Source organism: Saccopteryx bilineata, chromosome 1 (assembly GCF_036850765.1).
Source record: "Saccopteryx bilineata isolate mSacBil1 chromosome 1, mSacBil1_pri_phased_curated, whole genome shotgun sequence".
Classification (NCBI taxonomy): domain Eukaryota; kingdom Metazoa; phylum Chordata; class Mammalia; order Chiroptera; family Emballonuridae; genus Saccopteryx; species Saccopteryx bilineata.
Window position 1 is genome coordinate 357,379,097 of NC_089490.1, and position 24,091 is coordinate 357,403,187.

At 40.9% G+C, this 24,091-nt stretch overlaps 1 protein-coding gene and 1 long non-coding RNA gene across 2 annotated transcripts in view; both read left to right on the forward strand.

Annotated features, from left to right (window-relative positions):
* Window positions 1-2,224: 2,224 nt before the first annotated feature.
* LOC136320682 (uncharacterized) lies at window positions 2,225-10,310 on the forward strand. The gene is made up of 3 exons (XR_010728356.1): window positions 2,225-2,338; window positions 2,918-3,036; window positions 10,030-10,310. It is a non-coding gene; the product is annotated as an uncharacterized lncRNA (long non-coding RNA).
* A 1,835-nt stretch (window positions 10,311-12,145) lies between these two features.
* CTR9 (CTR9 homolog, Paf1/RNA polymerase II complex component) overlaps window positions 12,146-24,091 on the forward strand; it is a 42,953-nt gene continuing 31,007 nt past the window's right edge. Inside the window, exons 1-5 of the mRNA XM_066250957.1 lie at window positions 12,146-12,457; window positions 13,528-13,626; window positions 17,039-17,278; window positions 17,986-18,103; window positions 18,590-18,679. Of these exons, the coding sequence (XP_066107054.1) occupies window positions 12,413-12,457; window positions 13,528-13,626; window positions 17,039-17,278; window positions 17,986-18,103; window positions 18,590-18,679 (592 nt within the window). The 5' untranslated portion in view covers window positions 12,146-12,412. The remainder of the gene's footprint in view (window positions 12,458-13,527; window positions 13,627-17,038; window positions 17,279-17,985; window positions 18,104-18,589; window positions 18,680-24,091) is intronic.

The following is a 24,091-nucleotide window of genomic DNA, read 5'->3' on the forward strand; positions in this document are numbered from 1 at the left end:
TAGCCCTTTCAACAACAGACTCACAGTAAAACGGCTTCTTCTCTCTCTCTCTCTCTCTCTATATATATATATATATATATTATATATATAGATTATATATATATAATCTATATATATAATAATATATATATTATCATATATATATATATGATAAGAATCAGCACAATCTGAACAGGAATAGAGAGGTGACCTCACGCTATCCATCAGTGCATTTTGAACCTAGACTCCAAAAAAGACTAAAAAAGTCACAAGCACACAGGCGCGCGCGCACTCCCTGCCCCCAATCAGTTCTGTGTAGCCCTCTGCTGCGCTCTGCTGGGCCCTTGCTTAAACAGCCCTGGAGCTCACCAGCAACTGTTGTCTAAGTCGTAATGTAATAACTCTGGTATGAAAAAAGAAAGGAAAAAGAAAAACAACTAAAACTTCAATCAAAAGACTGACTTCCAAAACAAAGAAAACACATTTGAAACATTTGTCAAAGAGGTCTTTACATTAACTTAAATAGAACTGGCATAAATGAATATGGGGGGAAATGGCCCAATAAAAAATTAGATAGAAATAGTTTATAGAAAAACAAATTCAAAAGATGATAAACATATGGAAAGATGCTCTACCTTATATGTAATCAATATAGTAAGAAAACTTTTTTTTCACTTATCAAACTGGAACAAGGCTTCCCTGATGCAGACGGGATGTGAAGGGATTACTACTCCATTGCTGTCATCGACCTGTAATGGAGTAGTACAAACTGATACAGGCATACTACAGGCTAATTTGATAACTACCAATATTTAAAAGGCACATATCCTTTCACATAACAAAAAATTTAGGTATAGTTATAAATATAAAAATTCAGCCATATACAGAAACCTTCTTGGCACAATTTTTATAAAAGCGAAACCCCAAGTGCTCACTAAATTATTCATCATCCATATGACCCAATATTGTACAGAAGTTAAAGAAAATAAAGAAGATCCAAATGTGCTGATGGATAAAGAAGTATAAAACATATTAATTCTCTTAATAATAATTAAGAAAATTCTTAATTCTTTTTTATTCTCAAAAACATGATGTAGAGAAAAATGATCCTTTTGAATAAATTGTAACATCAACACATCTGGGTAAATACATCTTGTTTTTCTGGAAGGAATCACAAGAAACTATGCTTTGTACCTTTGGAGAGAGGAAGTAGAATAGGAAGGAAAAGGGCAAGATTCTGTCTGTATTTTGTATTTTTCTGGAGTAAAGTTGAAGGACTTGACAATTTTTACTTTGGATTTATATTATTTTTAATATTTTAAAAACTTGTCACTCAATTCTTTGTTACTCAATTATGGCTTCTCAGCTTTAAATGAACCTTCAAGTATATGCTTTGTGCTAAACAACAGAATTCCTTTAAGCATGTCTCCTTTATTGATTGATTGATTTGAGAGAGAAACATTGATTGGTTGTTCCACCCATTCGTGCATTCATTGCTTGATTTTTCTTTTTGTGACAGAGAGAGAGAGAGAGAGAGAGAGAGAGAGGCAGGGACAGACAGACAGGAAGAAAGAGAGATAAGAAACATCAATCCTTCGTTGTGGCTCCTGAGTCTCCTTAGTTGTTCATTGATTGCTTTCTCATATGTGCCTTGACTGGGGGGCTACAGCAGAGCCAGTGACCCTTTTCTCAAGCCAGCAACCTTGGGCTCAAGCCAGCGATGATGGGGTCATGTCTATGATCCCACACTCAAGCCAGCAATCCCGTGCTCAAGCTGGTGAACCCACGTTCAAACTGAATGAGCCTGAGCTCAAGCCGACGACTTCAGGGTTTTGAACCTGGGTCCTCTGTGTCCCAGTCCTATGCTCTATCCACTGCGCCACTGCCTGGTCAGGCCATTGCTTGATTCCTGTATGTGCCCTGATCAAGGATGGAACTCCACGACCTGGGCATATGGAAACTATGCTCTAACCAACTGAATTACCGGGCCAGGGCCTAAGCATGTCTCCTTTAAAGTGAACAAGATGTGAGGCATTCTCGGTCGAAGGCACTAAGGGAACACTGCAGGAGGAAGAGGCTTTGCTGCCATTTTCTGGGGTCAGTATGAGGACACTTGCTGGAGCCTGCCCCAGCCACGGCCCAGAACACTGTCCTTTTGTAAGCCTGCAGTGTCAGCCTGCCAATAATCTTTCGACAGCCCTCACAACAAAGGCTTGAAGCCCCAAGTGACCCACATGCTCTAAAAGCTATCTGCCTATGCTGGGGCCCCTGACCAGCCATGCCACCAGGTGGATAGGATAGTTGGGAAAGAATTTCTAGAACTCTCATAACACCTTTTTAAGCATAAAGTCACCCAAGGGTAAGTAAAAAGAATTTTTGCTGGAGTGCATATTAATATTTTCTCTGCACTAACAAGTCCTAGAACATGGTGATGTGTTTATAACTTACACAAAGAATCAGGTAAAACGATTTTTGAACAGTTCTAAGCTTATTTTATAAACAAAGATCTTTAATATACAAAGCCTATGATGATTCAGTCAAAAATAATCTATCTTTTCTTGAATTTCAAATGCTTCTCACAATTTTTAGGAATGTGAAGAATGATCTTTACTTTTCAAAGTTCTAAAAATATTTTCAACTTATTTGTTTAAACACTTAAGCAGAGATCTCCATCTACAAAGCAGTAACATGCAAATTTCATGTGGACCTTTGCTTTTAGAAGTAATATCTCTTGTTGTGCTTCCAACTATGGTTTTTATAAAGCAATTCCAAATCTATTAATGTATTTAGCACCTTCTAGGTTTTTTACACTGGTAGAAGAGAGTATTAAAAGGGTATTCTTTTATGAAGGTTATGTCAGAGGGGAGAAGACACTACAGTTTTTAAAAATGTATTTAAATATACTGTAATATATGCTGTTCTTCCAAATTGAATATAGTTCAATGCCAAGCAATTTTTGGAGAAATAAGAAAAATAGGAGGAGAGAGCTCCTTGAAGGATGTTAACAAAGAAGGCTTCCTGGAGGAAATGGGACCCAGGATAGATGTCAAAGAATTGGTAAGTTTGAATGTTGTGATGTGTTTATTTGTCACTAGACTTTAAAGAGTGTTAGTCTTGCCATTAAGCTTTTGCTCAATATCCTCTCTGCTTATTCAAGTTCTATCCATCTTTCAAAGCCACCTCATATTCCATCTTCTTTCCTTCCTTCCTTCCTTCAATAAGTATTAATAATGAAATTCTTAAACCGGATGGGATCTTGTACATCTTATCTGTGGAGACAACAAGAGAGAGGAAGAGAAGACCTTGAGAGTCTGTGTCCTACTTGGAGTGAGAAAACCCCAAGGGATAGAGCATTTGCTCACAGTTTCCAAAGCAGACTCACGTAAGCACTGACTTTGCACATTACACCTCATCTTATTTCACATAAGCCCTAGGAAACATATATGACCATCTACAAAAGCCCAAAACATGGACAGATTAGAGCTGTTAAAATGAGTTTCAGCATGTAAAGTGCTGACACAAGTAAACTTTCAATCAATGCCTATTAGTTACTTTATTTAATCCCATTAGAGGAAGTAAGGATCAATCCAAAAGATTAAGTAACTTGCCCAGGTATCCCATGGATACCACACACTTAGGGATAATTCCTGTGCTAATTTCTTGCCTTGGAAATTTCCAGACCAACTGGGTAATGTCAAACACCAACACTGCCTGAGATACAGACTTGTGGTTGCAAGTTCTCAAGAAAGACTCTCCCACCCCTTTCACAGTCTTCCTCTATCACCATTACCTCCCCCATCTGTAACTTTTATAACTAGAGGCCAGACTGTAATATGTACTGGTGGGATTCTTATTTTCCTGTACTCCCACTCGCTTTTCCTTAGACTGTAGCCTTCAGGCTTTCAGCATGGGTTCAAAGCTGCTACTTCTGTGTCTGTGAGACTTAAAATTCAAGTCCCTGAAGTAATGGAAAACAACCTCCTGCTTGTACCCACTGTAAGGTCGGTGGATAATGGGAAAGGTCAGACCTGCGACTTTGGCTAGGACCTCCCACAACCAAGTGCGCCAAAAGAAGCTTCGCAGGAACCCTTTGGAAAAAAGCGACAGTCTGTCAGCCAGTGAGGTTTCCCTACGTCATATTAGCCCGACTTCCCTGGCCTCCATCTCCTCCATCTTTCTTTCTTTGGGGCCAGGGAACCTTGCCAGGTGGGATGCTCGCTCTGTACTTAATAAAGCCTTTTGTTATTCCACACTTGGTGGCTCCGAGCCCTCTTCCTTCCTTGAGCCCTCTTCCTTCCTTCTCGGCGGGGAAAAATACCTTACACCCACCACTATCTGGCTAGTCTTAGCATAGGCTCAAATTCTTGTTGTTCAGATTATTAGATCTTTTGGCTATGCAGTTACAAGGACATTTATTATGTTGCTTTTTAACCTAGCATATTTAGATGTTTATAGCAGGAGGATTTTTCTGGTTACACTTGTTTGCCAGAACAAAGATTCCAATTACAGTTTTTGGTTTTGGGTTTTTTTTTATACAATCAAAGTAAGCATCTTAAACTCTACCTCCCCAGTTCTTATCTAAGAGAGCATTTTATAGTTTTAAATTTCTAAAAATATGCTCATATTTTAAAGACAAATGATTATTGAAAACCCAGAAAAAAAAAAACTGTGGCGTAGATTATCAAACAATTGCCCAGACAAATGTAATGTCAAATTACAAGCCTAAAACGTTTTACTGATGATCCTATGTCCTAATTTTAGAAGCAAGCCTTAATAATTGACAGAGAAAAGCACAATATCAAAATGCACCTGCAAAGACTTATCCTATTGAGAGTTTCTGTTAGGGCTGAATTATGTCCTCCCAAAATTCATATGCTGTCATCCTAACTCCCCAGTACCTCAGAATATGACTGTATTTGGAAATAGGATCTTAAAAGAAGTACTTAAGTTAAAATGAACTCATTAGGTGGGGCTTAATCCAATATGACTGGTGTCCTTATAAGAAGAGGAAATTAGGACATAGACACACACAAAGGAAGACCATGAAAAGATGGACATGTACAAGCCAAGGAGAGAGGCCTCAGAAGAAAGCAACTCCCGCCTGACCAGGCGGTGGTGCAGTGGATAAAGCATTGGAATGGAATGTGGAGGACCCAGGTTTCAGACCCTGAGGTCGCCAGCTTGAGCGCAGGCTCATCTGATTTGAGCAAGGCTCACCAGCTTGAGCGCAAGGTTGCTGGCTCGAGCAAGGGGTCACTCAGTCTGCTGTAGCCCCACGGGCAAGGCACATATGAGAAAGCAATCAATGAACAACTAAGGAACTGCACGAAGAATTGATGTTTCTCATCCCTCTCCCTTCCTGTCTGTCTGTCCCTATCTGTCCCTCTCTCTGACTCTCCCTGTCTCTGCCACAAAAGAAGAAGAGGAAGAAGAAGAGGAAGAAGAAGAAGGAGGAGGAGGAGGAGGAGGAGGAGGAAGAGGAGGAGGAGGAGGAGGAGGAGGAGGAGAAGAAGAAGAAGAAGAAGAAGAAGAAGAAGAAGAAGAAGAAGAAAAGGAAGAAGAGGAGGAAGAAGAAGAGGAAGAAGAAGAAGAGGAGGAGGAGGAGGAGAAGAAGGAGGAGGAGGAGGAGGAGGAAGAAAGCAACTCCCTGGATGCTTCAATTTCAAACTACCAGCCTCCAGAATTGTAAGAAAATTAATTTCTGTCATTTGAATCACCCAGTCTGCGGTACTTTGTTATGGCAGACCTAGAAAACTAATACAACATCCTATTCTTTCTTAATAATGTATACAAACTACTTAATATACTTCCCACTGTGCTCTGCTATTTAAAATATACCTAACTTAAAACCTCAAATGTGTTTTGTTAAGATCAAACATTTCTGCCTGACCGGTGCTGGCACAGTATATAGAGTGTCAACCTGAGATGCTGAGGTCCCTGATTCAAATCCTGAGGTTGCCAACTTGAGTGCAAGATCATTATTATCTCAAGGTTGTTTGAGGCCACTGGATTGAAGCCCAAGGTCGCTGGTTTGAGCAAGGGGTCACTGGCTCAGCTTGTCCCCCTCCCCATCAAGGCACATATGAGAAGCAGTCATTGAACAACTGAAATGAAGCAACTACGAATTGATGCTTCTCATCTCTCTCCTCCCTCTCCTTTCCTATCCCTCTCTCTCTCAAATCAATAAAATAAATCAAATGTTCTTTATTCTTTAAAAAAATTTGTTTTGGCCCTGGCCAGTTGGCTCAGTGGTAGAGCGTCGGCCTGGCATGCAGGAGTCCCGGGTTTGATTCCCAGACAGGGCACACAGGAGAAGTGCCCCTCTGCTTCTCCACCCCTCCCCCTCTCCTTCCTCTCTGTCTCTCTCTTCCCTTCCAGCAGCCAAGGCTCCATTGGAGCAAAGTTGGCTCTGGGCGCTGTGGATGGCTCTATGGCCTCTGCCCCAGGTGCTAGAATGGCTCTGGTTGCAACAGAGCGATGCCCCAGATGGGCAGAGCATCGCCCCCTGGTGGGCATGCCGGGTGGATCCCGGTCGGGTGCATGTGGGAGTCTGTCTGACTGCCTCCCCGTTTCCAGCTTCAGAAAAATAACAAAAAAAAATTTTTTTTTTAATTTCTTTTAACAGAGAGAGAAAAAAAATCTTAATTTGTTGTTCCACTTTTTTTTTCTTTCTTTTTTTTTTTTACAGAGACAGAGAGAAACTCAGAGAGAGGGATAGACAGGGACAGACAGACAGGAACAGAGAGATGAGAAGCATCAATCATTAGTTTTTCGTTGCGCATTGCGACACCTTAGTTGTTCATTGATTGCTTGCTTTTTTTTTTTTTTTTCATTTTTCCAAAGCCCAACCACACCAGCTGAAATAAAATCTTCGTACTCACTCCAAAACAGGATCTACAGCTTCAAAACATCTGATTTAATCAGTACTGTATCTGCTACAGTTAAGGGAAAACAAAAAGCTGCCTGTAGTTACTTGTGTCAATGAGGAGGCAGTCAGACAGACTCTCACATGCACCCGACCGGGGTCCACCTGGCATGCCCACCAGGGGGTGATGTTCTGCCCCTCTGGGGCATCGCTCTGTTGCATCCAGAGCCATTCTAGCGCCTGAGGCAGAGGCCACAGAGCCATCCCCAGCACCCGGGCCATCTTTGCTCCAATGGAGCCCTGGCTGCGGGAGGGGAAGAGAGAGACAGAGAGGAAGGAGAGGGGGAGGGGTGGAGAAGCAGATGGGCGCTTCTCCTGTGTGCCCCAGCTGGGAATCGAACCCGGGACTCCTACACGCCAGGCTGACGCTCTACCGCTGAGCCAACCGGCCAGGGCCTGATTGCTTTCTCATATGTGCTTTGACCACGGGCCTTCAGCAGACCGAGTAACCCCTCGCTCTAGTCAGCGACCTTGGGTCCAAGCTGGTGAGCTTTGCTCAAACCAGATGAGCCTGCATTCAAGCTGGTGACCTTGGGGTCTCGAACCTGGGTCCTCTGCATCTCAGTCTGACGCTCTATCCACTGCGCCACCACCTGGTCAGGCTGTTCCACTTATTTATGAATTCATTGGTTAATTCTTGCCCTGATGGGGGATTGAATCTGCAGCCTTGGTGCATCAGGATGATACTCTAACCAACTGAACTACCCAGCCAGGACTTCTTTATTCTTTTAAAATAATCAGTATATTTTATCAACATATAAAATAGCTCACTCTTGGACTGGTTACATGTAGGTATTTATCAATAACATAACCAATCACAGTATCAACAACAGAAGACTAAAGAATTTTAGCTATCTATTTTAAATATATACTCAACTAAACCCACACTGACCAAATACACTAATTGCTTTACCTTGATCTGGTGCACTCAGGCCCAATATACGAATTTTGTGAACGGACATTGCCCAACCACACCAGCTGAAATAAAATCTTCGTACTCACTCCAAAACAGGATCTACAGCTTCAAAACATCTGATTTAATCAGTACTGTATCTGCTACAGTTAAGGGAAAACAAAAAGCTGCCTGTAGTTACTTGTGTCAAGAGGAACAGTTTAAGTCCCAGTTGTTGCAGGTGATTATTTTTCTCCCTCCTTTTCTCTGATTCCTTGCAGAGCCCCTCTCTTACTGCCTGCCCCATGCTGGAATTCCTCAGAGCTCTGTCTTAGGCCCTTCTCTTGTCACTCTACTTCCTCTCTCTAGATTATCTCATCCAATGTCATAGTTTAATTTTATCTATATGCCAGTGGCTCTCAGACTTATTTATTCAGCTCAGAAGCTGTCCTCTGAGCACCAGATCTCTTTCCAGCTAGTGATCTACCATTGGCCAGATGTACTCCTCAACTAATCCTTCCTGCCTGAGAAAATGACACTCGTTTACTCAGTTGTTCATGCCAGAAAACTGAAATTCCTTGACACTACTTTTTAATACATTAGCAAATCCTGGTGATTAATATTTATATTTTATAATATATATTTGTTTTAAATATATTTATACTATATAAAATTTAGTATATGTATTATATATAATTAAATGTATTAAATTACTGCATATTTAATAACCATATAATATATAATTTTATATATATAATAACCATCTAACCGTATAATATATAGTTGTGGAAGTGGAGAGAAGTGGAGGAATATATGACACATACTTTATATGACACCCAGCTATTTATCATGTGTCACTTGGATTGTCTCTCCACTCCCTCTCAAACACTCTCAACCCTTTCTCCACACTGTATCCAGAGCAATGTTTTAAAACCACAAAACCAATTCTTTCTCTCTCTCTTTCTCTTCCACATACATATATACTCTTTTATACATCATTTCAAAATTATTTCAGTTACATAGCACCCAAGATAAAATAAAAACTTCTTTACAAATCCTAAAAGTCAGTATTTCAGAAGTCATTATAAAACAAAACAAATTTCCCTTTTGATAGGGAGTCAGTAATATGGGAAATGCTGAAGTTTCATTCACTTTGGAAACTTTAGGCAGTAGGACACTGTTCTTTTTCTGGTTTACCTCAGAGCGTTACACGTCTTACTGTGAGATGTATACACCTACTCATATTGGAAGCAGGGCAAAGTGCCAGTTTTGCTTCATATGGATAAATCTGGGCATGATCTGACTGCTTCTTATGTCTTCAGCCTCAATGCATGCTGCTCTCCCCCTCATTTTTTTATGTTCCAGCCACAGGGCCTTCTTTCAGGTTCAAAAAGCCCTTCCCCAGCATACTGTCCCCTCTGTCTGGTACACACTCCCCTATAGCCTTTACCTAGCCAAATTTTTCTTGTCTTCCCAATTGCCACTCAAAAGTCACTTTCTCCAAATCATAATCTAAATCAAGTTCTCCTATTATTCAATCATAGCATTATACATTATCAGTTAGGATGCTTTTGGTTGCCAGTAACTGAAAGACTAACTCAAACAGTTGCTGGGGTGTTTAAGGCCAGGGAGGCTACAGGCATGAAAAATAACATTCACCACTATGTATACTTTTGTTTAAACATGTGTGGTTATTGAGCACTTGAAATATGTTTAATGAGCCTGACCAGGTGGTGGCGCAGTGGATAGAGCATCGGATTGGGATGCAGAGGACTCAGGTTCGAGGCCCCAAGGTCGCCAGCTTGAGCGCGGGCTCATCTGGTTTGAGCAAAAGCTCACCAGCTTGGACCCAAGGTCGCTGGCTCCAGCAAGGGGTTCCTCGGTCTGCTGAAGGCCCACGGTCAGGGCACATATGAGAAAGCAATCAATGAACAACTAAGGTGTCGCAATGAGCAATGAAAAACTAATGCTTGATGCTTCTTCTCATCTCTCCGTTCCTGTCTATCTGTCTCTCTCTCTCTCTCTCTCTCTCTCTGTTTCTGTAAAGAAAAAAATGTTTAATGAAACCGAGTAATTGGGCCCTGGCTGGTTGGCTCAGTGGTAGAGCATCAGCCCAGTGTGTGGATGTCCCAGGTTTGATTCCTGGTCAGGGCACACAGGAGAAGCACCATCTGCTTCTCCAACCCTCCCCCTCTCATTTCTCTCTCTTTCTCTCTCTCTTCTCCTTCTGTAGCCATGGCTCAACTGGAGCAAGTTGGCCCCAGGTGCTGAGGATGGTTCCATAGCCTCTGCTTCAGGTGCTAAGAAGAGCTCATTTGCTAAGCAATGGAGCAACACTCCAGACGGGCAGAGCATCATTCCCTAGTGTGTTTGCTGGGTGGATCCCAGTCTGATGCATGCAGGAGTCTGTCTCTGCCTCCCCACCCCTCACTAAATTTAAAAAAAAGGGAGGAAAAATAAACTGAGTAATTTGAATTTTAAATTTTATTTATTTTCAATTAATTTTAAAATGTAATATGGTAGTTGATTCAGTTATTGGAAAACTTTTAAGTATGTTTGGGAAAACTCAAGTACATGAATCTCTTTTTTCAACTGTAAATTTTATGAAATCTTAATACAGATCCAGTATTTTTAATTAAAATTAGGTGATTGAATTAAGTATATAAGTTAAATACATCCTGGCTTTCAAAGACTTAATATGAAAAAAGGTATATTGACCTGTGGTGGTACAGTGGATAAAGCATTGATCTGAAATGCTGAAGTTGCAGGTTTGAATCCCTGGGCTTGCCAGATCAAAGGCACATACAGGAAGCAACTACTAGGAGTTCTGCTTCTCCCCCGTCTCTCTCTAAAAATCAGTAAATAAAATCTTTTAAAAAAAAGTAAATTATTTCATTTTTGATTACATGTTGAAATAATATTTTGGATATATTGGGTTAAATAAAATATATTATTAAAATTAATTATGTCTACTTTTTACTTTTTTTTTTTTTTTTTTGCAATTTTCTGAAGCTGGAAACAGGGAGAGACAGTCAGACAGTCTCCCGCATGCGCCCAACCGGGATCCACCCGGCACGCCCACCAGGGGGCGATGCTCTGCCCATCCTGGGTGTCGCCATGTTGCGACCAGAGCCACTCCAGTGCCTGGAGGCCACAGAGCCATCCCCAGCGCCCGGGCCATCTTTGCTCCAGTGGAGCCTTGGCTGCGGGAGGGGAAGAGAGAGACAGAGAGGAAGGCGCGGCAGAGGTGTGGAGAAGCAAATGGGTGCTTCTCCTGTGTGCCCTGGCCGGGAATCGAACCCGGGTCCTCCGCACGCTAGGCCGACGCTCTACCGCTGAGCCAACCGGCCAGGGCCTACTTTTTACTTTTTTAATGTGGCTACAAGAAAAATTTTAAATCACTTATGTGGCTAGCATTATATTCAATATTGGACAGCACAGCTCCAAACATTGGAAACATACATTTAACAAAGTTTTCATGGAAAGGCTTTGAGGGAGGTTGAAGGAAAAACAAACATCAGATTGATATTTTTTAAAGGTAAGTATGTAACCTGATGCAGCTGGATTGGAGTTGGAGGGCAGAGTGGATGAAGCACTGGTAAAAGGGGAGGTTATTATTGTAGTAATACTAGTAGGAAAGTGATGATGATCCTTTGGGCATTCTGGAATAGGGAGGGTGGAGAGGAAGAGAAGATGATACATTTTAGAGACACTGTGGGAGGTTAACACTGAACTGTTTGCAAACGTATTTAATCAGATCCTCCCCTGATCTTATCAAAACCTTGATTATGAACTAATTTAATCATATTCTATATTTTGAGGAAAACAATAATTAAATGATACTTAATTAAATTATATAATTTAATCAAAACATTGATTTACAGGTTTAATCAAATTCTTCAATAATTAGACACAAATCTAGCAGATTCTCATATGCTTCAAAGTACCAACAAAAGGCGACCTCACAAAAAATATATGAACTATCACAATGATTACAGAATCCATGTAACATTTATATTTAAACTGATCACAAAGGTAGCACAGGCATGGCTCGCTGATAACAGCTGCTCAAAGAGGAACCAATGATTGGGTTGAGAATGAATGATTGAAATAGTCACAGCAATTTGTAGAGGAAAACAAGATTGGCCACGCCCATCCCACAGAGGCCCGACCGGGGCTCGGAGAAGAGGACTGATAGCATTGGTCGAAGGTCACACTCCTGTCAGTGGCCAGGCCCCGAACCTGCTCCTCATTCGTCGCCTGCCTTCGGCGTGAAAATTCTGGTTTGCGCCAGAGAGGACGCAGATTCAGAAGCTCCTAGCCAGTGGAGGGACACACAGGCTAACCACTACATAGAAATCCGCGGCCCGATAGGCCCTCCCGCGGGGAGTGTTTCCGGGGTAGGGGGTGGGGCTGCCGGAAGTGGCCGGGCAGCGTCTCCAGCTCGTTGTTTAAGCGACTGACGAGAAGGAGAAACCGGAGCTCTGGCGGCGCCGCGGAGCACTGGTCAGGACTACCAGACCCCGAACCGCTGCTAACCTCTGGACGAGCCAGAAACCAGGAGTGCCGGCTGCAGAGTTGGGGGGCAAGACGCCCGCTCGCCTTTTGATCTTATCATGTCGCGGGGCTCCATCGAGATTCCCCTCCGGGACACTGACGAGGTAAGTGTCTTCTGTGGGGAAGGGTTGGGACAGTGGACTTGCACGATCCCCTCTTCACCCTTTCTATCGGCTTCGTTTCGAAGCGAGAGCACCCCCCCTTCCCCCCAGGATCCCAGATTAAAATCCCTGGCTGAAGCTCTGGTCACCTTCTTCCTCAGCCCCTGCGTCCTCCCAGGCTGAAAATATTGTGTTCCTGCAGCCTGGGGACCACTCGAGAAGGAGTTTTGAAAGTTCTTCTCCAACCTGTTCGTTTGACAATTCTCTGCCCTTTTCCTAATTCACGGGCGCAGGGATGTGAAAGTGCTCAGTAAACTGTAAAGCACCTCATAGATCACAGAGGTGGGTGCTGATGTCACCGTGATCTCTTTGTTGCTCAAATCAAGTGTTTTTCCCTGGGAATATATAGATGTCGCCCATTGTTTCTTAGAAACTGGCGTCTGTCAGGGTGCACTGGGTTCCTCACACAGGCTCCATCAGCGAAATAGAGGTCCGAAGGTAACAGGCGGTACTGTGTTCTGATAGAATTAACCCCCTTTCCCTTCCCGATGCCTCATTCATGGTGGCCTGCGGCTTGTCTGAGTAAAGCTTTCAGCATTAATGTTCTCTTACTGAGTATCTCATACTCTTGTTTTTGTTCGTTTGGTTAGTTGAGATATAATAATTCACTTACAGATAAAATGCTATGGTTTTTATAATAGTAATATTCACAAAGTTGTGTAATCATCCCCACTATCTAATAATTTCTGAACATTTTCCTACTACTGTTTTTGTGCCCACATTCAGGAATGTCTGTGACACACAAATGTTGCCTTAATGTGTCCAGTGGCATTCAACTTTGCATTGCTTCTAGGGTTGTTAGACCTATGGCATCAGAGTCTCTGGGGTGCTTATATGCACTTTGCCTGCATTATATGTTAAGCAGGGTTTTATTTTGTTATTTTTGAATAAACAAAGCTTTTGTAGTATTCTAAAAGTGAACACAATATGTCTTGCTAGATACCCAAGAAAAACAGCAAAGAAATGTGAATTTAAAAAGAGAAAGTTTTAAAAACCTGCATTTTGTGTTTTAGGTCATTGAACTTGACTTCGATCAATTACCAGAAGGAGATGAAGTTATCAGTATTTTGAAACAGGAACACACACAACTGCACATATGGATTGCTTTGGCGGTCAGTATACATGCAGCAAAATTTTTATATGTTGACTGGAAAAATTATGTGATACCTGTTTTCAGATACAGTTATAGCCATCTTAGGTGCCTGATAAATAAGTTAATTGTACCATGTGTATGGAAGTTAATTGTATTACCATTTATGGAACAAAAAGGCGAGTTTCCTAAGTGATGTGCTACTCCACTGGTAAATTAGTGTATGTTGATAAAGGCAAACCTCAGTTAAGTGAAATAGTACTCTATATTAAGTATTCGATTATTTAGTGATTGATTACTCTGTGAAGACTAGCTTAATATTTAAGGATAAGCTGAGAAAAGACAAGGTGTCATGATGTAAACATTGATATTTAACATAGTTTCCCATAACAATAGGGCATTTCCCATAAACTACTTAGAAGGTGATTAGGTTCCAGACTAACTCACAAAAACCCTTTGGGATGGAGTTTATCAGGCTTAAGTTTTTTGTCCTGTTTGTTCCCTTTTATCACATAAATACTACTGGCATTTCTCAGGAAAATCACCTCAGAGATTCTAAAATTCTACCACTCTGCACCCTGCCCAGCACCAGGGGCATAATGATACTTTCTTTTTCTGGGAACATTATAGTAAATGATTACCATAGAATAGTAAACACTGTAATCATTATTTCTAAGCAAGAGTGCCACAGATCACTGTTATGGAAACATAAGAGACTCCTAATACTGTCTTGAAGGGTCAGAGAAGTAGGTCTGGAATTGGACTTGTATCTGGTGCTCAAGCCTAACTCTAAGAGTTTCTTAGATATGGATTTACACAGAAGTACTTTCAGTGACAAGCAGTGCCTTTCTGACTTGAAGTTCTAAGTTTTTCTAGTCTATGAAGAACAAGTCATTAATGCTTGCCCCATATTTTTGAAAACCATATGGTAACTTGGATTTTTTTTTAGTACAAATGTTTCTTTTAACAGTACTTACACAAAAATTGGAGTGTTGAAGGATTAGCATGGCACCTGTCATAAAATAAACTGTTGAGTCACTGTGCGTATAGATTGTTACACAGAAAAAAGTATAGGCTCCAACTGTCTATCAGTGGGTGAGAGGATAAAAAGGCTGTGGTGCAGTTACACAGTGGAATACTATGCAGCCATAGAAAGGGAAATCTTTCCTTTTGTGACAGCATGGATGGACCTGGAGATTACTATGCTAAGTGAAATAAGCCAGTCAGAGAAAAACAAGTACCATTTGATCTCACTTATATGTGTAATAAAGAGATGAACAAAACTAATGAACAAAATAGAAACAGAGGCGTGGACACATGGAACAGGTGGACAGCTGTCAGAGGGGAAGGAGGAGAGGGGACTGGATGAAAGAAGGTGAAGGGATTAACCAAAAAACTTACACACATAGCACATAGATACAACAGGGTGGCAATAGCCAGAGGGAAAGGGGGGGATGGAGGTGGGGGAGGAGGGCAAAGAGGGAAATGGGATGGAAAGAGGCTGCTTGGGGCAGAAAGTGCACGATGCATGTGTAGATGGTCTTGTATTGAGTTATATACTTGAAACCTATATGGTTTGGTGAACCTTGTCATTGCAATATATTAAAAGACTAATAATAATTTTTTAAAAAAAAGAAATGTTTGAAACTAAATACAATATGTAAATCTGGATTGGGTCCTGAATTTTTTAATTATAATTATATATATGACCAAAAAAAGGGAAAAGAGTAAAGGCTTTGGAATTAAGAGTCCTTGGTTCAAATTCCAACATTGCTGCTAACTAACTGTGTGACCTTAGACACATAATCTATCTTCTGAGCCTGTTTCCTCATCTAAAATATGGGATGTTAGTATTCACTTGAAAAGCGTGTTTGAGTACAGATTATATATAATGTATATGAAGCCTTTGGCATAGTATGTGGCCTGTATAGGTGTTTAACAGATGATTGACATTTCTTTCTTATTTTTTATTTATTTTTATTTTTTTTATTCAATGAGGGGAGGGGAGGCAGAGACAGACTCCCGCATGTGCCCTGACTGGAATTCACCTGGCAAGCCCAATAGGGGGCGATGCTCTGCCCTTCTGGGGTGTTGCTCTGAGGCGGAGGCCATGGAACCATCTTCAGCACCTGGGGCTAACTCGCTCCAACTGAGCCATGGCTGCTGGAGGGGGAGAGAGAGAGAAAAGCAAGAGGGGTTAGGGATGGGGAAGCAGATGAGTGCTTCTCCTGTGTGCCCTGACTGGAAATCGAACTCAGGATATCCACACACTGGGCCAACACTCTATCACAGAGCCAACTGGCCAGGGCTGACATTCCTTTATTATTAATAAATGAAACATGCCCAAGGAAGTTATTCGATAAGCCCAAAGTCATAGATAATTTTTGATAGATATAGAACCAGAATCTAAGTTTTCTGTTTGAAGTTCTTTTAGCTCTCATTACTGCTTTCTGTGTTGGGCTCTGTTTAGTTTGAAATCAACAATTGCTAATAAGAGGTAAGCCGGAAACAGTTGTAGTTATAACTTTTAACAGCTTTGTTAGATATAATACACCTGTAATACACTGTACATATTTCTTGTGTATCATTTGTGAAGTTTTAACATATGTAAATACTTGCAAAGTCATTACCACAATGATAAGTATATCCATTGCTCCCCCCTAAAAACTATCCTCTGAACTCTCTTCTGCCCGTACAGTGTCCAGGCAACCCTGATTTACTTTTTGTTGCTAACGGTTAGTTTGCATTTTCCAGAGTTTTAAATGGAGTCATATAGTATATACTCCTTCTAATCTGGTTTCTTTCACTCAAAATAATTATTTTGAGATTTTTTTTTTATGTTGCAGTATGTATCAATAGTTCCTTCCTTTTTAGTGGCGAGCAGTAGCCATTATACAGGTAAACCACAGCTTCTTTGTTCATTCACCTGTTGATCAACAATTGGGTTGTTTCCACCCCACTATAGTAAATAGAGTGTCAACTTGGGATGCTGAGGGCCCAGGTTCAAAATCCTGAGATTGCTAGTTTGAGCACAGGCTCACTGGCTTGGATGTAGGGTCACCGGCTTGACATGAGATCATAGGTATGACCCCACGGTCGCTGGCTTGAAGCCCAGTATCCCTGCCATGAGCCCAGGGTTGCTGGCTTGAGCAAGGGGTCACTGACTTGGCTGAAGTCCCCCAGTCAAGACACTTATGAGAAGCCATCAATGAACCACTAAAGTACCACTACTATGAGTCAATGTTTCTCATCTCTCTCCTTTCCTGTCTCTCTGACTCTCTTTTTTTCCATGTACATGCCCTGAAAAAGAAAAAAACAGTTGGGTTGTTTCCAGTTTTTGACTGTTACAAATAAAGTTTTACATAAAGATTTGTGTACAACTTTTTTTATGGACATAGGCTTTAGTAATTCTGATTTGATACTTTACCTTACAGCTGGAATACTACAAACAAGGAAAAACAGAAGAGTTTGTAAAGTTGTTGGAAGCAGCACGTATAGATGGCAATTTGGACTATAGAGACCATGAAAAAGACCAGATGACTTGCTTGGATACATTGGCAGCCTACTATGTACAACAAGCTCGGAAGGAAAAGAATAAGGACAATAAGAAAGACCTTATTACACAGGCAACCCTATTGTATACAATGGCTGATAAAATTATTATGTATGATCAGGTAAAATAAGTCCTATATCTTTGCATTTGTGAAAGGAAAAAAATGCCACATGAAAGGAAAATGTGTATGATAGGCAATAGATTTTTTTTGAAAGAATTTTTCTTAAAATAGCATGGTTGGTATAAATCAGGGGTCCCCAAACTTTTTACACAGGGGGCCAGTTCACTGTCCCTCAGACCACTGGAGGGCTGCCACATACAGTGCTCCTCTCACTGACCACCAATGAAAGAGGTGCCCCTTCTGGAAGTGTGGTGGGGGGTAGGATAAATGGCCTCAGGGGGCCGCATGCGGCCCGTGGGCTATAGTTTGGGGATGCCTGGTATAAATAGTCATAATAAAGAGGGGTGCCTTGTTAAAATTGGAATTTCTTTGGTCGTACTGTTGAAGTAAGTTAGCATTTAAAACTTATCTGCATGTTTAGTCAGTACTTCCAATATCTTCAGGTGAATTTCAAGCATATTTTAAGGAGTTTAAACTTTATCTTTGTCATTATTCCTGGCACAGGCTTTTTGCATTTCAGGCTAATTTTTCAGTTTGTTATTAAGAATTGCTTATTGCTAATTCAAACACCTTACAGTTGGTAAAGGAATTTTGGTGAGCTGTGCCTCCTTTCTGTGTGATTTTTATTTTAGTGTTACATAGTCATGTTAAATTATGGTTAGTCCTTGGTAAAGTCAAATCTAAGATGATGCACGTTGCTTTTTCAGAACCATTTGTTGGGAAGAGCCTGCTTCTGCCTTCTTGAAGGTGACAAAATGGATCAGGCTGATGCACAGTTTCATTTTGTACTCAACCAGTCTCCAAATAATATTCCAGCCCTTCTTGGTAAGTCATTTTTGGCAATCATCTTATAAATCTAAGTTTTTCAGCATGTGCCTGAAAAATATCTTATATAATAGCTCCTTAGTAATGGGCTAGACACCAAAGTAGAAGAGCTTTACCTTATGAAAATGTGACTATCTGCAGTAGATCATTGTTTCTGTTAAAATTACAGAAATTACAGAATTAAATCCAGTTAAAAGTAATTTGTGTTACTTCTGACAGAGTAGATAACTTCTGAAGAGTCAATAAACAATTTCTATTTGGACAACTCTAAGCTATTTTAATTATTGTTAACATTTAACATAATGATAGGACTGTTCTATTTATAAGTATAAATTAATATACCTTTATGGAAAACAAATTTTTGATATGAAATTATTTACTGTTTTCAAGTATTTCTTACTAATTGTATTTGATTTAGGTGAGTGTAGAGCATATGAGACTTGTATTCTTTAAATAGTACATGTTTGTTTTTAAAAATCATTATAGGTAAAGCTTGCATTTCATTCAACAAGAAGGATTACAGGGGAGCTCTTGCTTACTATAAGAAAGCATTGCGTACTAACCCAGGATGTCCAGGTAAGAGCAAAGTCTAAGGTGTGTGTGCTCTAACTTAAAATATTAAGGATTTTGGTAGTTGCTTATAAAGTTAGATGTGAAAAGATACTGGAGGATTGTTGAAATGACGAAATTGAGACATTTTACTATGTTTGATTCAAAAACTGAATAGTAGATTACATTATAATCTTTTTACCCTTTACTATTCTTTCTAAAATCTCTTAATTTTAACCAATTTTATTGATTATTGGTTGTATACAGGCACAGTTATAGAGCTAGGGAATACATCAATGAACTGAAGAGACAAAAGTCCATGCATTCATGGAATTTATTTTCCAGTAAGGCAGATTAAATGAGTAAAATATATACTACATAAGATATTGGAAAGGGCTAAGGAGAAAAATAAAGCAGAAAAGGAATATGAAAAGCATTGGGGTTAGTTGCTTAAAAAACTTACCCAGGGAAAAGCATCACTGAAACAGTAACCACAGGAGTGACTGTAGCTAGAAAGAGGTCCAAGGATGGAGCCCAAGGGCACTCTTGACATTTAGAGGTTATAGAAATGAGGAATAATCAGCAAAGGAGTCAGAAGGAACAGCCACAAATAAGAGGAGAAAAAGAGAGTAAGTACAATATCCCTGAAATCAAATGTAAAATGTTTCCAGGAACCCAGGTGTTCTTGTAAGGGGACAACATACAGACTATCTCTCATAGGCATTTACCCTGGGCAGAGGGATGTTGGCTCAGGGTGCCACAGTCATACAGGGAGAGACTGAGTTGTGTGGCTTTAGTGTTAGATTAGAGGGACAGGCTTCATTGTCCATGTGTTGAGTCCTACTACATGGCCCATGGGCACTATGTGTCCTGGGGTAAGCATTCCCTGCACATAGCATTAGCCTGGTGAGCTACAATAGCTTCACCCTGACAACTCCTTGATGTGCCACCCTGGTCAACTCCTGCACAGTTGAGTACTCTGTCAGGGGCAGCCAGCTTGGGCCCACATTGCAGTCTTTCTTGAAAAGCTTTTCAGGAATTCTGCTCAAGCTTGTAGGGTGTGAGAGACATACAAAGAGAAACTGAGTTGTATGGCTTTAGGGAAAAGGCCATCTTTCCACATGGTTGCCAGGTAACACCTTTCCTGTGCAGAGTCCTCCCTCCACAAGGCCAGATCTTAATCTGCTTTAGCCTGGTGAACTCGACTAGCTCCACCATGACAACTCCCTGAGAGCCTGCCCCACTGCAAAGGCCCAAGTCGGTGGGCAGCTGGGCTCGCCGTATCCTGAGACATTTGTTGAATGGCCTCAAACCTAGCACTGGTGCCAAGTTTGAAATTGTATTAACCTGATGAACACCACTCACCACTACCTGGTACTGGTGGCAGCTAGCCTTGGTTCATAGCTTGGAACCTCCCACATGCACCAAGACCCAGCAGTTGTAGCCACCAACCATGGATCTATTAGTAGCTTCTAACAGGTAGTCCAGGGCCAGTCATAGAGAGCATCTGACATTGACCTGCACTGAAGTCTTTCCCGAGAGGCACCAGAACCAACACACCCATGGGGACTGGCTTCAGACCACAACAGAGCGCCACCCAATTAGCTTCACAAGCTCTACACACAAACAGAGATCTTGGCAGGCACAAGACCCTCTGGAGTGAATTCTGCTTCATGGGGTAAACCTCCACTTAGCAGCTTGTGCACTGTGGGCACAGCTATTCCTTACAGCCAGCCTGAGGGTTGGTGAATTCTGCTTCATGGAGTAAACTCCCACGCAGCAGCTTGTGCCCTGTGGGCATAGCTATTTCTTACAGCCAGCCTGAGGGTCAGTGTCCTCATGGACATGCCAACAATGATCAAGGCTGAATTACAATAGGAGGGCACACATAACTTATACAGGGATACGGCTGGAGCACCTGGTTCAGGTGATCAGAGAGCCTTTGCCACTGGGCCCCACAGGCCACTACATAAGGGCACTCTATAAAGACTGGGAGACACAGCAGATCTACCTGATACATAGTAACACAAAGAGACAACCTAAAGGGGAGACAAAGAAACATGCCCTAAATGAAAAAAAAGAAAAACTCTACAGGAAAAGAACTAAATTAAATGGAGGCAAGCATTCTATCAGATACAGTTCAAAACAATTGTATAAGGAAGCTTATGGAACTTAAGGGAAGAATAGATGAACTTGGAACTCCAACAAAGCAATATAGTAAGCAAAAAAAGGGGGGGGTATAAAAACCATAAAAAAGAACCAGTCAGAAATGAAGACTATAGTAAGTAATGAATATACTAGAAGGAATCCACAGTATATTAGATGGAGCAGAGAATCAAATCAGTGATTTGGAAGACAAGGCAACAGAAAACACTCAGAGTAGCAAAAAAAAAAAAAAGGAATTTAAAAAATGAGGATACTTTAAGGGATGTCTGGGACAACATCAAGCATAACAACATCTGCATCATTGATACCAGATGGAGAAGAGAAAGAGCAAGAGATTGAGAACCTATCTGAAAAAAATAATGAGTGAAATCTTCCCTAACCTGATGAAAAGAAACAGAAGTCCAGGAAGCACAGAGAGTCCCAAACAAGATGAACCCAAAGAGTCCCACATATAAGATACATTATAACTAATATAGGAAAGGTTAAAGACAAAGAATCTTAAAAGCAGCAAGAGAAAGACAATTTGGTATCTACAATGGAGTTCCCATAAGATTGTCAGCTGATTTCTCAACAGAAACTTTGCAGACACAAAATATTCAAAGTGATGAAAACCAGCATCTACAACCAAGACTACTGTATTCAGCAAGGCTATCATTTAAAATTGGAAGAGAGATAAAGAGCTTCCCAGACCAGAAAAGGCTAAAGAAATTCAAATCAGTATTACATAAACTGTTAAAAGGACTTCTTTAAGAAGGGGAAGAGGCCCTGGCCGGTTGGCTCAGCTGTGGAGCGTCGGCCTAGCGTGCGGAGGACCGGGTTCGATTCCCGGCCAGGGCACACAGGAGAGGCGCCCATTTGCTTCTCCACTCCGCCGCGCCTTCCTCTCTGTCTCTCTCTTCCCCTCCCGCAGCCAAGGCTCCATTGGAGCAAAGATGGCCCGGGCGCTGGGGATGGCTCTGTGGCCTCTGCCTCAGGTGCTGGAGTGGCTCTGGTCGCGACATGGCGACGCCCAGGATGGGCAGAGCATCGCCCCTGGTGGGCAGAGCATCGCCCCTGGTGGGCGTGCCGGGTGGATCCCAGTCGGGCGCATGCGGGAGTCTGTCTGACTGTCTCTCCCTGTTTCCAGCTTCAGAAAAATGCAAAAAAAAAAAAAAATTTAAAAAAATTAAGAAGGGGAAGACACAGGCCCTGGGCTCAGTGGTAGAGTGTCAGCCTGGCGTGCAGGAGTCCTGGGTTTGATTCTTGGTTCACAGGAGAAGCGCCCATCTGCTTCTCCATCCCTCCCCCTCTCCTTCCTCTCTGTCTCTCTCTTCTCCCGCAGCCAAGGCTCCATTGGAGCAAAGTTAGCCTGGGCGCTGAGGATGGCTCCATGGCCCTGGTTGCAACAGAGCAACATCCCAGATGGGCAGAGCATCGCCCCCTGGTGGGCATGCCAGGAGGATCCCGGTCGGGTGCATGCGGGAGACTGACTGCCTCCCCGTTTCCAACTTCAGAAAAATACAAAAAAAAAAGAAGGGGAAGACACAGTTATGAATAATAAAATGGCATTAACTGTGTACCTATCGATAATCACTTTAAAAGCAATTGGTTTAAATAGTTCAATCAAAAGACACAGGGTAACTGAATGGATAAGAAAACAAGACCCGTGTGTGTGTGTGTGTGTGTTTGTGTGTGTGTATTTGTATGTATATATGCTGTCTACAAGAGACCCACTTCACATCGAAGAACAAACTGAAAGAAAAGGATGGAAAAAGATTTTCTGCAAATGGAACAGAAAAAAAAACTGAGATAGCAATACTTACATCAGACAAAAATCGCCTAAAACAAAGGCTATAATAAGAGACAAAGAAGGACATTGTATGATGATAAAAGGATCAATTTAACAAGAGGGTATAACCCTTGTAAACATTATGCATCCAACATAGGAGCAACCTAAATATTATAAAGCAAATTCTGGCCATAAAGGAAGAGATTGACAGTAATACAATCATAGTAGGGAACATTGACACCCCAATGACATTTCTGGATAGATCTTTGAGACAAAATCAGCAAGGAAACAGAATCCTTAAATGACACATTAGACCAGTTGAGTTTAATTGATATATTTAGAGCATTTCATACCAAAGTGACAGAATATACATTCTTTTCAAGTACACATGGAACATTTTCCAGGGTAGACCACATGTCAGGCCACAAAACAAGTCTTAATAAATTTAAGAAGATCAAAATTATATCGTGCATCTTCTCTGACCACAGTGGTGTGAAACTAGAAATCAATTACAGGAAAAAAGAAAATGAAAAACACAAACATGTGGAGGCTAAATAACATTACTAAACAAAGAATGGGTTAACATCAAGGAGGAAATCAAAAGATACCTTCAGACAAATGAAAATGAAAGCAAAACAACCCAAAATTTATGGGACAAAGCAAATGCAGTCCTAAAAAGGAAATTAATAGCAATCCAGGCCTACCTCAAGAAACAAGAAAAATCTCAAGCAATCTAATCTTAAACCTAAAATAACTAGTAAAAGAACAACAAAGTCCAAAGTGAGTGGAAGGAGGAAATAATAAAGAACAGAGTGAAAATGAATAAAACAGTCTAAAAAGCAATACAAAATATCAAACCAAGAGCTAGTTCTTTGAACAGATAAATAATATCAATTAAACCTTTAGCCAGACTCATTAAGAAAAAAAAGACCTATATAAATGAAATCAGAAAAGAAAAAGAGTGATAGCTGACAGAAAAACAAAGTATTAAAAGAAAGTACTATGAACAGTTATATGCTAACAAGTTGGACAGTCTGGAAGAAATGAATAAATTTCTAGAAACACAATCTTTATGAATCAGAAAGACATAAAATCTGAACAGATTAATTACAACCAACAAAATTGATTCAGGAATTAGAAAACTCACGATCAACAAAAGTCTTGGACTACATGTGTTAACAGGTGAATTTTACCAAACATTCAAAGAAGAATTAACACCTGTGTTCAAACTCTTCTGAAAAATTTGAGAGGAAGGAAGGTTCCTCAGCTCATTTTATGAGTCCATGAGTACAGTATCTGATTCTAAAACATGAAAAAGACATTACAAAAAATGAAACTTACAGACCAATATCCCTCATCAACATAGATGCAAAAGTCTCCAACAAAATATTAGCAAACCAAATTCAGCTAACATTAAAAAGATCATACACCATGATCAAGTGGGATTTTTTCCTGGCATGCAGTGTTTGTTCAGTTTATGCAAATCAATTAATGTGACAGTTTGC